The following is a 17,626-nucleotide window of genomic DNA, read 5'->3' as shown; positions in this document are numbered from 1 at the left end:
TGTTCTCAGTCATAAGTTAGAAGATGGTTCAGAGAGGCTAATGTTTATGCTAATATGCTTACTTCACCTCAAGAACTTATTCTTAGACTGAAATAGAAGCATTAATTATCTTTGGTGTCAATAAATTTTGCATTTTTTATATGGTCACAAATTTCATCATTCTACCAACCATAAACCACTCTTGTCTCTTACTGAAACTAAGGCAAATTCCCAGAGTGTATGGCACATTGTCAGCGCTGATAGACTCTCTATTTGTCAAATTTCCAATACTCCATTCACTATAGCACTTCCACTCAACATTCTGTCTCACCTTCCAGCATGTCTGAATCCTGAAATGGATCACCAGGAAACAATTTGTTTTCAGTTACACAGCCAACTGACATTTGTTTAATGAGGTTTCCTTTTTCCCAGTGGCAGCATCAACTTTATGTTCAGCAAGGTGTGGAACTCCTTATGAAATATGATAAATAGCACAAGGTAGCCATGACCCTTCCTGCAACAATGGGTGCTCCAACTCCTGCATCAATCCCGTAGGACACTTTCTAGGGTGAAGCAACTGGCAAGATGCTACATCTGCTAGCCTTGCATGGATGACAAAGTTGCACACGGGGTTCAGAAGCGTGCTGTTTGCCAGGCACATCAGCCAGCCCTACTCCAGTTGTTCTGTCCATGCTCAGCATCAGAAGAGCTGTGGGACCAAGTTCACATTAAACTCATGGACCCCTTCTTGGATCCATGTGTTTAATCATTGGGGACTCCTCCTCTCACTACCTGTATGTCACCCACCTCCAGCAGACAGCAGCAGTAGCAACCAGGGTGGGAGCCTTGGAATGGATCTACACAATAGAGAGTATACCTCACACCCTGGTGACTAAAAACCATCTCCAATTCACAGTAGGTGGTTTTAGACTGTTTTGCACCCACAGTGGAATTAAGCATCTTACAACACCATCTTAACATACAGCCTCAAATGGGCTGGCAGAATGGTTTCTTCACACTTTCAAAGTGCAAATGTTAAAATCCTTAGGGTCTGCAAAATTGGCTTCAGTACTAAAAATCTTCATAGCTTCTTACATCATGCCCATCAATAACAGAAGCCTGATGGAGCTCCTTCATGCATGCTCTCACAGGACACTACTGGATCACTTGCTTCCACCTCAGAACATGAAACAGACACAGCTACACCATTCTGTGTAGTTGTGTCTGTATGGGTATATACATCTTGATAGAATCTGGGGCTCTGTGGCAGAACAGTGGGGGTGTCAAATAGTGTTGGTGGCTATAACATGTAGGATGCTGAACCAGCACCACAACCAACTATAATTGAAACACCCTTATCAGCAGATTCTGTTGTTGGGGAGTCCACCATCACCATGTTGCAAACAAATTGCAGCTCTCTCACTCCTGCAAGCTGATGTGTATGCCCATGAATGTTGATCCTGCTTCATTAACAGTCAAATCACTGGGTCCGGCATGCCCTAGAGGGATACCTCTGCTCCAAGAAATCTCTGGGCCTATGCAGGGCTCTCTGGGTCCAGCACTGTCATTGACAGCTTCCCTCTGAACATTTCCCAGCCCCTGGCCCCTTCCACATGTTGCCTTCTCCTACACAGGCCAAGCAGCTGGAGGCCTGATGTACTGGGTCAAGGGATATGGATTTAGAAACACCATCAGATGTGCATATGCAACATAGGGCATATCAATAAGTGTAACACAGCACATGTCCAATGAAGGTGACTGTGATGGGAACATTGTCAATATCGCAGGCCAGCCGTATGAACATCTGTTAGGGATATATACATATATAAGGATGTCTCTTCCTTGAATGCTATCATCCAACTTCACTTCCACAACTGAACTACTATCATCACCACTGTTTACCTGGAACAGTTCCTGTGTTTTATGGCACTTCAACTGACAAGCACATTGTGTCCGCCACTACCAGACTTAAGAGAACGTGCTTCATATTATTATTACAGTACACATACATTGTGTCAAAGAAGTGCTTGGCCTTACATAAATTTGCATAAAGGAATATTATTGTTTGGTCTCATGAACTAGAAGGCTATTTCAACCTGTTCTTAAAGAAAGTTCATTTGTGTTCAACAAACGTTACTGACCCTAAATTAAGAGTTATAACAGGGAGAAATCTCAATACGGATAGCTAACAACAGACAAGATTGGAGAAAACTTAAGAAGATAGAACAGACAGGGACAATCTAAAAGTCAGGGTCAACTGCCTCGACTCTCACTTCTAACTTTATAACTTTTCACAGTAGCCATTTGATCTCTCTGCATTATACTCTATCTCTTATTCAGATATAAAAACCTTCCTCACAGCTATCTTGTAATATAATGCAAATCATGTTAGATGTTCAGTTGGCTACCACATTAAGTGGGTTGTATCTCGTCTTGACATGAAGAGAGTAACGTATCCCAATGTTGTGGAATACCAGTATCTGACTTTTAAACAAAGCAATATAATGTGATTCAAATACAAGATTGGCACCTTTTATTGGTTACTAAACTAAAAAAAATGTGTTTTTTTAAATTTAATGTGATATGTTAGTATAACTGTAAATATAAATGTCAGAAAAATGGAATATTTAAAAGCTGATGGAAACACAGTATATATGGAACTAAAAACACTACTAGTTTGAGAAATGGGCTGAGGAGAGGAAAGAACACAATGGAACACCATTGGGGACAGGATCGTGATAGTGCGGAATATGTTGATGCATACAGCAGTAGTGGAGGCAGCTGGCACCTACGCAAGGGTAGTATGTTGATAGAAACAAAAAGAAAATAGTATAAGGGGAAGGATTGAGAGAAAGAAACAAGGACATAAAATTTGGGTGTGAGACAAGCAAGGGTGCAGTAGGATGATATAGAGTGAAAACTTGTTAGAGGCTGGAGGCTAATGGGAAATTGGATCGAATAATTCTTAGAATGAACCATTGATGTCTTTACTTACGAAATATTGCACACAGTAGAATACTGGACAAAAATAATATTGTCGCTACATGATCTGAGAGCACAATGTTGTCTGTTTTGAGTTTAATCTGAAATTGGTGATAGTTTTAGAGATTATTAAAAAAAAGTCAATCATTTTCAATATATTGGTTGTGCTTCCACTGAGACTCTCTTTGCATTATTTACATCTTTCAGTGATATGAGAAACTAAAATCTTAATTATTTTTCAAAAATTATTAAAAAAGTGCACATCATTATTGGAAAATTGTGAAGAACTTTCATTTTCAAACTAAAACGTGCAAACAGAATGTGTGCATTTGAATGACTTGTTTTATCAGCTGAAGTGAAGAACTCCAAGTCAAGAGGAGAGTACAAAATGTTATGTACAGAATGTTTTGGGGATGGTTAAAGCTGTCCATTCTAACATCATGGATGAAGGAATATCTGTCAACCTCTACTAATGGGTGAGGTTATAGAAGTGCACCCAATCAGTGCTTCTTTTCTTGTATACTAATGCTGATTTGTGACAACAGAAGTGCATGCATCAAAATTGGCTCTGCTGTAGTGATCAGATATTGCTTTAATGGCCTTGCAGTCAAATTTAAGAGTAGTATTTTGATCTGCTGCTTGAAAACTAGGTAATACACATCTATAAGCAAACAATGGTAATAACATTTGATTATCAAAGAAGTTGTTAGCTCCCTACCCATTTTTGCAAATATTCCAGGTATCATACTGACTGACAGGTAGTCAACTCATGTCTGTAGATTACATTTGTTGTTAGAAATGGCCATTTGTCTTAACAAACACATCACAGTTACATTTCTTGTTTTCAGTTATATATCAGTGATAGGAAAATGTGAAAAGATAACAGTTTTAACACTGAATTTCAATACTGTTTGAATTTATTTTCAAATAGTCATTTATGCCTACTGGTGCAGTCACACAGCTACAATATGTACAACAAAATTTTAACTTTTTGTCTGAGTAACATATTTCATTAGTCTAGATATCAGATTATTAACCCTCACAAAGTTAATCTGATGTGAGTTTAGTTTGCTGTCACAAAACTTTATTGTCTATGCTTTACATAGTTCAGTAATCTGTAAGAATGTTGTAGGCCTATGTGTGGACTCATCAATAAACCCACTGAAACGTGGATTATTCTCAATAACGTCTAGAAAGTTGCTGCATTTTAAGCTTTTTGAAACAGAGTGCTGTATTCCTTGTAGATCCAAGCAGTAGAAAGAGAGATGATAAAAATGTAGACAGTTGGAAGTGATGGCAAAGGAAGTACATGGTGTTTCAAAACGAATATACAGGTTTTAAGGCTTTGCAGAATCTATTACATTCACCTTACAATTATAAATAATACATCAAATAAGAGAGCAACTCAAACAGTTTTGTTTGTATACCTGTATACAAAGGGAAGAGAATGGAAAAAGCCAAGAGTGACGTGTTGAACAAGTGAGAGACTTTCACGTGTAGTCCCAAGAAATCTGTTCAGAAGGCTAGTCATGAACTAGCAGTTCTAGTGACATCTGTGTGGAGACTTAAGGAGACACCTAAAACTATGACATTATCGTTGGCAGTTGTTACAAGCTCCAAAGCCTACAGAGTATGGTTTATGTGCCAACTTTGCAACCAAAACATTGCTGCATGGCAATAAAGATTTTCTGGATTGTGTCGTCTTTGGTGATGAATCGACATTTCACTTAAGTGGAAATGTGAACACAAGTAATGTGTACACTTGGGGGTCAACAAATCCCCATGAGATGCTATAGCTGGAAAGAGACTAAGCTGAATTTTTCTGTGCCATATCCTGGCGGATGTTTATGAGGAGCCTTTCTTTTTTGGTGAAGCAACTATTACTGGTATTTATTATCTTGATGCTCTAAATTATGGCTCTTTTCCTCAGCTGGAAGAAGCTGAACCACAGAACTTTATTTGGCAGCAGGATGGTGTGCCTTCTCATTGGCATAACTCAGTGCACGATTGGTTAAACGACTTTGTACCTTAACACTGCATTTGCCACAAGGGGCCGAATGCCAGAGCTTGCTTTGCATTACCTGCAGGTTCACACAAGAGCTGACCCAACATGACTTTTACATTTGGGGATTCATAATGGATCTTGTATATGTGTGTCAGCTACCCACTGAACCATCTGACTTTAGAAACAGTATTGTTGCAACAATTATACCAGACTCACCAATCAAAGTTTGGGAAGAACTCCCACACCAACTCGATGTCAGATGAATGGTGATCCCATTGAACACTTGTAAGAAAAACTGTTTCAGCTGCTCTTTCATTTGATGTATTATTTATTATTGTAAGTTGAATGTAATAAATGTTACAGAGCCTTAGAACCTGTACATTCATTTTGAAACGCCCTGTATTACTCATTCAAGACAGACACACAGCAGCATAAAATAAAAAGAGTGTATTAGACAACTAAACAGGACAAATTAGATTTTTCACATTTTTGTATTTTACTCCCTATCAACAGATTAGTATAACCATACTGAAGTGTCTTATTTGTGAGAAATGGACATGGAACTGTTACCAACAAGCTTCTTTGTTAGTATATCTGTATCTCTATTTGATAGAAGACTAGACCTTATAGTGTTAAGAAATTTCACTGATACAATTTATCCTAAAAAAATTTAGCAATGAAGTGTAAAAGAATACCTTGCTTTAAGTCAGAGAGAGTATCAACAAGTACATCACATTGTAAGCTTTCCCACTCATCTTTACCAGCTAGCCCATATTGCCTGGCAAGATAACGTGCTATGGCATTTGACTGGGCTACTTGTTTTCCATTTATTTCCAATACTGGTACCATTCCGTATGGCATCCCTGTAAAAATTAAATTACACTTGAATTAGAAAATTTATGAGCTTCTCAATGCTTTCTGTTCGAGAGCACTTGATAAAATAAATAAATAAATAAGTAAATAAAATTAAATAAATTATAGAAATAGAAGTTTGACATGTCAAGTTGCAGACAGACACAATTAAAAGGCACTCACATATAGCTTTTGACTACAGCCTTCATCGTCAGTAAGAGGTAGGGGGGGTGGTGTGTGTGTGTGTGTGTGTGTGTGTGTGTGTGTGTGTGTGTGTGTGTGTGTGTGTGTGTCAATCTGTCTTTTCTTATGTTGTTGATATTGCTACCAGGAGTTTCCATTGTTTTATTTGAGGAATAGAAGTTTTAAATTTCGACTACAGTGTTCTCTGCTATCATGTTATGCTTGAATTTGTGATGTGTCATCATATACCTAAACAGTATCCAAGATATGTCTTTTTTTCTGTATTTCGTAGCAGATTTACAAGCTTCCCAGGATTGTGTTAAATTTCTATGCACCTTTGCATTAAGTGCGTTACAGACTGCTGGAACTGAGGATAATATCAAATGAGTTTATGGACTGAACCATTTAGCCTATAACTTCTTTGTTGCAAGTCAGTTTTTGTAAAGTTCACTTTTGGCATATGTCTGACAACAACATAAGAGGGTGCTTAAAAGTAAGTTACCAGCACCTGAAGTCTGTGGGAGTGTGCTACACTTATGACTCACTTTAAGGACTTCATGTTAACTTTTGGAGCAATAGGTCCTTGCCTTATTGTAGTTTTATGTCTCTTCATTATGGCACATGAAATTAGTTTCCATAAAATACAAACTAGGCCAACCAAAAAACTGACAGTGCTCTAGTATATTATTCTGCTAATCCCACATGGTTGCAACAAATCAGTGATTTCATTCACTGGATTATATCTAGCAAATGCAGAGTTGTGAGAATTAAGGCTAATAAACTGGAAACAGGATTTGCAGAAATATCTCCCACTTTTTACAATTTACTGTGTTTAAAATAAGTGCTGGTTATTTATCTCTCGCCACTCATTTAAATTTTAGGTATATTACGTGAATATGAAATGTTACATAATTAATGTAATCCATATGGAAAAAAAATTATTTTCTTTCCTCCCTTTTTTCTCTCTCTGAATATAGAATCTTGTGATAACTTATGACGGGATCAGTATTTCCAAATATAAAACGTTTACTTACAGTTTTTGTCAATGCTCAGTATGCATTCCTCCTGATGCAAATTACTATTACATGTCCTATGGTTGTGCAACTACTATGATATTACTGCAGTCCCTGCTGTTGTTATATGGTTTACAAGTTAACCTACAGTATTTGGGAGGGACAGATAACCGAGTCTTTCACAAATGCTCATAGGCAGAAACACTAAGACAGTTAACTGTGATAATACAAACTAGGTAATCAATGAGGCAGTCAAGAATCAGTAGAATTCCTAATGCTAGCTCATCCTTGAGGAAACTCATTGTTAATAAATGCTTGTACACCACTAAGGAAGTGTGGTTAGGGCTCCATCCTGTTTCTAAATGAAGTCATTGTGATCGTTGCCATACAGAAAGTATAATAAATAAACTATATTGTGGGCAATGAAGAGCTACAGTCTATGACCAAAATATCTGAACATCCAACAGAAAGGGCACCGTCTAAGGTACAGGGCACACAGACATGGTGTACCATGGATGTCTGGTGGCAGTGTGGCAGGGATGTGATGCAGACGGACACGGGCAAAGCATTCCACAGTGACACTTCCAAGAGACACAAGCCAGTTGTATCACAAATAGTGTCGAATAACTTGTCTTCATCAGACCAAGATAGTCAATGCAGTGGACCTTTTGCAACTTATGTGAAAAAGAGGAAGAAATTTGGAATATTCAGTGTAGTGAAAGAACTGAACATGTATTGAAACTGTTTCCAGATTGTGTCAACAGTCAAGATGCAAAGACATCAGCTGCCAGTGGTCACAGATTTACCTAAATGGAGCAAGATGAAAATTTGTGCCAGACTTGAGATTTGAACCCAGGTCCCCTGCTTACTAGGCAGATGTGCTGACTACTATGCCACCCAGACACAGAGTCACCACAACTGTCCAGACTACCCTAGCACATCTGTCAAACCCAAATTCTCAACTTATACCACAAAGTACTGATGTAGTGCCCCCGCTCATTAGTCTCCTTACTCGTGGCATCTAGCCGATCCCTATAAGGGTTCAAGCCTGGTGTACATCTGCACTGTAGGGATCATTGGCCATTATCACCTTAATTATAGATGTAACGTCTGTTCTTTCAGATGTGTCTGAAAGAGCAGATACCACGTATATGTCTCAAAAGTGGTTTTGTATAGTGTTAGACAAAAGCAATGAACTGGAGCCAAATGATCTATATCTGCATTCACATGCACTCTCTGCAAACCACTGTGAAGTGCATGACAGAGGATATTTAGGTGTGGTATCATATTTTAGGGATACTTCCCATTCCAAATGCGTATGAGGCACAGGAAGAAAGACTGCTTCAATCTCCAACTATCCTTTTTTATATAATGTGCAATCTGTCCAAATACATTGGTGACAAATAATGTCCTTTACTGGAAGAATGGGAGAAGAGGATAAAAAGACTTGGAATTCTATGTGGTATTAAAGACAGCCGAAGTCAGCAGCAGATTAAGGAAGAAGCATAGGACGGAGGAACGTGGAGAGCCTACATACCTGTCGTAAGTTAGATATACAGGGTGATTATAATTAAAGTTAAACTTTCAAACTGCTATAGAAACAACACACTGGTCAGAATGACATCACATTGCAACAGAATATTATGGAGAACGGGGGAAACGTATGGCAGAACAAAAATAGACAGTTACAAAATGTAGCAATAGATGGCGCTGTAAGCATCATAATTTAATAGTGGTCGACTACAAATGACAAATGAATCATGCAACAATGCCTAAGGTGTACGTTTGATGTTAAACTGTACTACTCAGTGGGCATGGGTGTACATGTATGATACTGTTAGTTACATAAGCCCATCCACCACGGCAAGGTCATACATATCACATTGAATAGGAAAAATCGGTTTTTAATTGTCTTGAGACCAAAAACCGCATGAAAAGCATCAATCAAAATCAAATTGGATTATTAATTTCTGTGTGACTAGCGCAAAATATGTTCAATATGCTGCCCACCGTTTTCTACACTAAGTTGAAATCGAGAAACAGCATGTTCCACCACTGATCGAAGTGTTTCCGGAGTCACGTTCAGAACGTGTCGCACAATATGTGCCTTCAATGCAGCTTGCAGCTAAGTTTGCAATTGGAACACTGAACACAACATCTTTCAGATAGCCCTACAGCCAGGGCCACATGGATTAAGATCAGGTGGTCGGAACGGCCAGGCGGTAGGGAAATGGCGGCTGGTAATTCTAGCATTTCCGAAATGACGCTTCAGCAGCTGCTTAACTGGATTTGCAATGTGCAGAGGTGCGCCATCTTGCATAAAAATGATCCCATTCACACATGCACGCTGTAGGAGAGCTGGAATGACATGGTTGCGCAAAAGACACCCATAGCGCTTATCAATGATGGTACAGGTAACAGGGCCGGAAGTACCTGTTTCTTCAAAAAAATTTGGCCCTATGATAAATGATGAGGTAAACATGCACCACACAGTGATCTTTTCTGGACGAAGTGGTACTGGTTGATTTGCGTGTGGATTTTCCGTTGCTCATATTCGACAATTCTGTGCATTGACATATCCTGTCAGATGGGAGTGGGCGTTTTCTGTCCACAAAATCTGTCACGGCCAATCATTGTCCACTTACATGCGAGCAAGAAATGCTAAATCCAAGGTCTCTCTTGCTGGCAGGTCAACAGGAAGCAACTCGTGCACGTGAGTAATTCTGAATGGATAACAAAGAAGGATGTTTCGTAGAATTTTACGCACCGTGCTCACGGGTATGTCCAATGTTCGGACAATTCTCCGCGCACTACATGTTTACACACCACCATTCCGTCTCCTCTTGCATTGCTGTGGCCACTGCTTCCTCTGACGTGAAATCAATTCGTTTCCACCCTCTACGAGGTTGCACACCATAAGAATTTGTCTTTTCGAATTTCCGAATAATTTTCTCCAGACCCACGGCAGTCATGAGACCAACGCCTATTTTAAACCCTACAGTGTCCGGAACTTCTGCAGAGCGACGTGTACACAGTCATCATTCCTGTAATACAGCTTTACAAGCAGAGCGTGATTCTGCATTGAGACAGTCATGGCGAACATTGCAGACGTGAAAGGAGGAAAAGCCGTGTACCTGGCGTGTTTATACCAACTTCAATGGGTCGTACGCATGACAGGTGCTTTCATTTACGTATTCTGAAACATACAGCGCCATCTATTGATCAATTTTCACACTCTTGTTTTTCTTCTGCCATACATTTTCCCCCTTCTCCGATAATATTCCATTGCAATTTAACGTCATTCTGAACAGTGGCTTTATTTCTACAGTGTTTTGAAAGTTTAACTTTAATTATAATAACCTTGTACTAAAGAAAGGGTTACGACGCACAGAGGCAGATAATTTATTTCTATTAGTGTACATGGATGCAACAGTGATTGACAAGTATTTTAGAACAGTAATTTTGGACGACCTTTGCAAGAAATGCCAGGACTGGCACCAGACATGCACACGCCTCAACTCCACCCTCCCTCCAAGTACTGGTCAGCCTTCCACCACCTTACTGGTAGCCATCCTACCCCGCATTACCCCATCCTCCATGATGATCAACCCTTTCCTGACAACCTCAGTATGGCTAACCATTTTGCTTCCCACCTATCTGAGGTCTTCTCCATTCCTGATGATCACCATTTTGATTACTCCCTCTCCCCCACTGTCCTTGACTGCACTGACACCTCTGTCCCCCCGCTCGCCCCTAGCTTCCAGTACTTGGATCGGTTACCCCCCTCAGACATCAACACTCCCATCAACGCACAAGACATCACACTCATCCTCCGCTCCAAACGCAACACAACCCCTGGTCATGATGGCGTCACCTACCGCCACCTCAAGGAATCCCCCCATCCTTCCTGTCTGTCCATGCTACCCTGTACAATGACCTCCTCTCCACTGGATTTTACCCTGACTTGTGGAAGACTTCCCGTGTCCTGCTGTTCCCTAAACCTAATAAACCCCCCTCTGATACCTCTTCCTATTGTCCCATCTGCCTCACCTCCGTGTTCAGTAAGGTCTTCGAGGCCATCCTCTCTCACCGTATTTGCCGCCACCTTAACCAGCACCACCTCCTTCCCCTTACCCAATGTGGCTTCCGGCCTTCCTTCTCCACCAACGACCAGCTCCTTAACCTTACCAATCTTCTTTCCCTCCAACTTAACTCCCGTCGCTCCACTATCTTTGTTTCCCTTTATCTCCAGAACGCCTATGACTGTGTCTGGCATCCCGGGCTCCTCTTCAAACTCCAGACCTATGCTCTCTCCATCAACTTCATCCGTCTCATTGCTTCCTTCCTCTCCCATCATCCCTCCTATGTGACTATCCACAATTCCAACTCCCGCATTTTCTATCCCTCTGCCGGCGTGCCCCAAGGTTCTGTCCTTTCCCCTCTCCTCTCTCTCCTGTACACTGCTGATATGCCCAAACCTCCCCCACCTGTTCATCTTCTCCAGTTTGCTGATGACACCGCCTTCCTAGCCCCCTCCAAGACCCAGGCGATCATCATAGGCCGCACCACCCGCTCCTTCCGCCTCCATGATTTCTACCTCACCATTTATGGCCGTCCTATCCACCTACTGCTACCCTCAAATACTTTGGCCTCACACTTGACCATCACCTCACCTGGACCACTCCATCTCCTTACCATCCAAAACAAAGCTCACAATCGCCTCCGCCTCCTGAAACTCCTGTCCGGCCGGACGTGGGGTCTGCATCCTTCCACCATCCTTCACACCTACAAATCCTTGATCTGCCCCATCCTCTGTTATGCAAACGTAGCTTGGATTTCCGCCTCTCCCCAGTTCTATAAAGCCCTCCAAATCCTCGAACGCCATGCGCTCTGCCTCACCTTCCGTATCGGCAATCTGTCCCCCATGCGCATCCTCTATGACCTCATCCCCTTCTCCCACCTTCTCCTTTTCCTTGGACACATCCCCACACTATATATTGTCCGCCGCCTTGATCCCCCTCACCTCCTGGTGTCTCCCTTCCTCTCCACCCCCAACCACGTGCCGCGCCTTTACCGTTGTACCCCACCCTCTCTCCATCTCCACACCCTCCATCTCCTTTCCCAACGCAACTTCCACCATCTACCCCTGCCGGATGATGAGCTTCGCCCTGACATCTACCCTTCCTACTAACTCTAACCCCATCTTCCTGCCTCCTCCTCAGGGCTCCCTCTCCTCCCCCTCCCTCCTCCTGAGCGGCTTCCCCCTCCTTCTCTTGTGCCCCCTTTCAGTGTCTCTGCACTCCCTCCTGCCCTGTCTTCCCTCTTCATCTCCCACTCCACTTGTCTCCTGCCTCTTTGTGTACCCACTGACGCCCCTACTCTCTTCATCCCGCCACTTCCCCTGCTGCCCCTTGCTCTCCCCTCCTTTTCCACCCTCTCTGACCTTTCCCTCAGCAGGTCCCACCTGGCAGTTTTATTCTTTGTCATGTGTGCTATAAGTGGGTTTTAAGTGTGTTGTTCTGCAGTGTTTTTAATACTATGGCCGACTTTTAAGCTGTACATGTCCATTCAGTGTCTTCTCTGTGTTTTAAGAATTGCCAACTGTGTTTTTAACTTTCTGGTGACTTTTTTAACTGTCCCCCATGAACGTCTCCATGTCAATCTATTTTTACCTCCATTTTCTCCCATTACTCTGTTATATGTTCCCCTTTTTTTATCGCCTTATGTATGTAACATTTTATTCTTATTTTAGTTGTCCTGCCACTCAGCTGAAGAGTGGCGGATTGTGCCGCTGACAGCCCTCCCCTGCCCAAATGGGGCAGGGGAATGAAATCATAATAAAGGGAAAAAAAGATGACCTTTGCAACAAGATCACCTAAATTTATAGCAAATTAACTCCATTACCTGGTGAAATGTAAAATATAACATTCCTCTGTTTTTTAACAGATCATCCAACCACACAAATGTAATGAAATCAGATGACAAATTAGCGAAGAGTACAGAACAGCAGATTTTGACAAGTGAATGAAAATCAGCAGAATGGGCGTCTGGTATATTGACATCAAAAATCAGATCTGCAAATACACTTTTAGATTGCAACCCCTCAGATGATGATCGTTCAAACTATTTGCGGGTTTTGCAGCATCCTGAACTGTGATTGAAAATTCTCAAGACATTAATGTGTTAATATGATAACAGGAACCCAACCAAGAAATTAATCATAGCTAGTGATGGGTATAACTGATTGGAAACAATCGATTCAGTAGGCTATTGGAAATGACTCATTCCGTTGTGTATTTATCTGTTGAATTATTCATTCGTTCCTTTATGTGAAACCAATCCAAGGGAACAACCAAATAAAAAATAATAAAAAAGAACGATTCAGTTAGTTTCCAGTCGTTTCTCCTTTCAAATGGCTCTGAGCACTATGCGACTTAACTTCTGAGGTCATCAGTCGCCTAGAACTTAGAACTAATTAAACCTAACTAACCTAAGCACATCACACACGCCCATGCCCGAGGCAGGATTCGAACCTGCGACCGGAGCGGCCGCTCGGCTCCAGACTGTAGCGCCTAGAACCGCACGGCCACTCCGGCCGGCCGTTTCTCCTTTCCTGTCTGAGTAACCCCCCTGCCCCCAATCATCCAGTTGAATGCGGCACTGGTTAACCATTTCCGTCTCAGCTACATGATATGCAAACACTTACAACACGAAAAACATATCGATATGGTAATACTAAAACGCACACACATTTCAACGCCCATAAGAGTACCTTCGGATGAAAACTCAGGCTGCAGCATCCAGATAGTGTTTTGGCTGTTTTAAAAAGTTGCAGAGTTTGGAATTTGTAAATGTATTTTGGGTACCGTTATCCTAGAATAACATCGCACTTCCTGCTACTTTAGCTTGAATGAGATTTGCATATCGATCTTTCGACTAACGCGTGAAACCAGCTGGAGCACAGCACTGTAAGCAGTCCATGGTTTTTGGTAGGACATTATTGTCTACCACCCAAGTAGCCTTATTCACGCAATTTAAAGGAGCTTGTTCGAGCAAGCATCCGTTGCACTCCATGTTGTATAATAAACAGTTAATAGCACGGCCACGGCACAGTCTTTTGTTTCTTTCATTGTTTCACTGTGTAATATCTGAACGTAATTCTTGACATACTACTACATATTTCATTTAGTATCATGTAGGTATAAAAAGAAGGGAGGCGTTATTACATCACAAAATGAAAGCCGATGTCCGCATCTTAATTAGCCCAAAACACTAAGATTCATCGCATTCATACCTCCATAGTTCACTGCGGCGATACTTCCTTGTGACGTCCCTGACTTGCCCGTGCCCAGTTTCAACAGTGCTGGGTGCTGTGATTGTGTGGAGATGTACTTGTTTCATAAAAAATACCAGCTTGCATTGTTTACCGGTGTTCTAATCGATCTGATGGTAGTCTAAAGTTTAATGGAATCACATTTCATTCTTAAGTGGAGCCCCTCAAGCAATATTTTCTTTTGTATACATGAATTATTGTTGCACTGTTTACTTTTATTCTAGTGGTTTTGCCGGCCGGAGTAGCCGAGCGGTTCTAGGCGCTTCAGTCTGGAACCGCGCTACCGCTACGGTCGCAGGTTCGAATCCTGCCTCGGGCATGGATATGTGTGGTGTCCTTAGGTTAGTTAGGTTTAAGTAGTTCTAAGTTCTAGGGGACTGATGACCTCAGAAGTTAAGTCCCATAGTTCTCAGAGCCATTTGAACTATGTTTGTAGCACAAACTAAAACTGACAACGTTCCTTTTTGATTACTCCTATTCCATAGAAGATTATCTACTGTATTGTGTAAATGGTGATGGGTAGGAATTGCTAATATATGCATGTCTTTAATTAAAAAACGTAAAAACTAATAAATGATCAGCATGGAGGAGTTCTTACAAAAAAAAAAAAAATTATGTCAGTATATATGACAAATGATACATGGAACATGAAACTAACTATTGGTATATCATAAAGCGTATATACTTTCAAAACCTCAAAATGAAATTAAAAAGAAAATCAAGCAGATAACCAAAGCAGCCGCGCAATCCAATTGTGCTGTGTTTGGCTATTCCTGAAAAACTCTTACTGGCGGAAAATATACCGCGAAAAGAAGCAAACAGGCTACTGTTGGAAACGTAGGCCTACATCTTACACAGGTTAGGCTATCATTACTAAAAAGTTACTTACATACGTGTTAAAGCAAAATGTCCATTTTAAGGGCTCTTCAGCGTTTGAGTCCATTCCCTTAATCACATTTACAGCATTCCACAATGCTGAAAGATGTTCAAAAATTTATAACGTTTTTTACCCCGTAAATGCTATTATTGGTCACACACTGAATGACGCGTCATAGGTAAGACGTCAAAATGAGAAGTTTTGGAAACTACAGTGAAACTAATGGTCTAACAATCTAATAAAACAAGAACTCTATTCTGCATGGAGGTATACCTCCACGCAGTTCTGTTTCTTTGACACTTCAATAATCGTTCGCTTTGGTGTCATGCACAAGATACGATACCACGCCTTGCTTCTTTCCTCATTGCACACGTTTTTAGGCTAACAAATAACTCGTAGGTAAGGTTTTTGCAAATGTGGTCATTAAAAATGTAGTTCATAATAGTTGAATGCTGAACATGTAACGGACATGAAGCAGTACCAGTAAGTAAACAAGCATTGGTTTTGGAGTTCCAGCTTCATTTGCTACCAATATAGTAAAAGTGGAATAAAATGCATTACGAAAACATCCTTTTCACATCACATCCTTCTCTTCTTCATTATTCGAAATGCATCAACAAAAACAAGATACATTAATGATGCTATAAATGTGTCATATTAATAGAGTACATAAGGATTCAACAACAGAAAAAATGTTCGAAATTACCTTCCTGACACTATGTTACTCAAGCACGCTCTGTAATTTTTAGTATTTAAAATAGCTGTAGCATGCACACGACGAAATAATAAACAAGAAGCAACCGTAAACAGTAGTCTGCCAATGTTTTGGTCAACTTAAAATGGCAGCAGGCCTCGCCCACTCTGGCTGCAAAACAACGTACAGCCTAATTCTATAGTGCCATCTCCCTTCTTTTTTTTACTTCCATGTTTAATACACGGCCATTTGACTCGCAGCGTTATAAGCTATGCTATTGGATCTCAGTAATAGCGAATATTCGGAGAAAATAGCTGAATATTTGCGACGACTGTTATAATTTAAGCTGCGCTATTACGTCCCAGCCTAACCACATCTTTGGAAATTGCGGCATAATCGGAAAAAACAACCAATAACATTAACAAAAAAAAAAAAATGGTTCAAATGGCTCTGAGCACTATGGGACTCAACTGCTGAGGTCATTAGTCCCCTACAACTTAGAACTAGTTAAACCTCACTAACCGAAGGACATCACAAACATCCATGCCCGAGGCAGGATTCGAACCTGCGACCGTAGCGGTCTTGCGGTTCCAGGCTGCAGCGCCTTTAACCGCACGGCCACTTCGGCCGGCTGATGGTGCTCCAAAAGCTGCAGTACGGATTGTTATACATTACAGGGTGCTCAGACGTCGAAGGTATTCATTAGGTGGTGCGCTCGTGGAGTATGATGGAAAAAATAACAGATGAAAATATCGTTCCTGTGAAACACAACTAGCTCTTTATTCACATGAAGTGTTGAGTGCTACTCACAAAGGATTTCAGATCGATTCCGTATTTCTGGATTTCCGCAGGGCTTTTGGCACTGTACCACACAAGCAGCTTGTAGTGAAATTGCGTGCTTATGGAATATCGTCTCGCTGCTGCTACGGTCGCAGGTTCGAATCCTGCCTCGGGCATGGATGTTTGTGATGTCCTTAGGTTAGTTAGGTTTAAGTAGTTCTAAGTCTAGGGACTGATGACCTCACATGTTAACTCCCATAGTGCTTAGAGCCATTTGAACCATTTGAATATCGTCTCAGTTATGTGACCCGTCAGAGAGGTCACAGTTCGTAGTAACTGACGGAAAGTCATCGAGTAAAACAGAAGTAATTTCTGGTGTTCCCCAAGATAAGTGTTATAGGCCCCTTGCTGTTCCTTATCTATATAAACGATTTGGGAGACAATCTGAGCAGCCGTCTTAGGTTGTTTGCAGATGACGCTGTCGTTTATCGACCAATAAAGTCATCAGAAGATCAAAAGAAATTGCAAAACGGTTTAGAAAAGATATCTGAATGGTGCGAAAATTGGCAGTTGACCCTAAGTCATCTACATGAGTGCTAAAAGGAATTCGTTAAATTTCGGTTGCACGATAAATCAGTCTAATCTAAAAGCCGTAAAGTTAACTAAATACGTAGGTATTACAATTACGAACAACTTAAATTGGAAGGAACACACAGAAAATGTCGTGGGGAAGGCTAACCAAAGACTGCGTTTTATTGGCAGGACACTTACAAAATGTAACAGATCTACTAAGGAGACTGCCTGCACTACGCTTGTCCGTCCTCTTTTAGAATACTGCTGCGCGGTGTGGGATCCTTACCAGAAAGGACTGACGGAGTACATCGAAAATGTTCAAAGAAGGGCAGCACGTTTTGTATTATCGCTGAAT

General features: G+C 41.1%; 1 protein-coding gene across 1 annotated transcript in view; it reads right to left on the bottom strand.

Moving 5' to 3' along the window:
- Positions 1 to 17,626, bottom strand: part of LOC124776765 (glutathione S-transferase-like) — a 335,310-nt gene that overhangs the window by 20,499 nt on the left and 297,185 nt on the right. The window contains exon 4 of the mRNA XM_047251904.1: positions 5,662 to 5,829. Within this exon, the coding sequence (XP_047107860.1) occupies positions 5,662 to 5,829 (168 nt within the window). The remainder of the gene's footprint in view (positions 1 to 5,661; positions 5,830 to 17,626) is intronic.

The sequence above is a fragment of the Schistocerca piceifrons genome, chromosome 2 (assembly GCF_021461385.2).
Source record: "Schistocerca piceifrons isolate TAMUIC-IGC-003096 chromosome 2, iqSchPice1.1, whole genome shotgun sequence".
In the NCBI taxonomy this organism is placed as follows: domain Eukaryota; kingdom Metazoa; phylum Arthropoda; class Insecta; order Orthoptera; family Acrididae; genus Schistocerca; species Schistocerca piceifrons.
The sequence above is the reverse complement of the archived record's forward strand: the minus strand, read 5'-3'. Positions and strand labels throughout refer to the sequence as shown.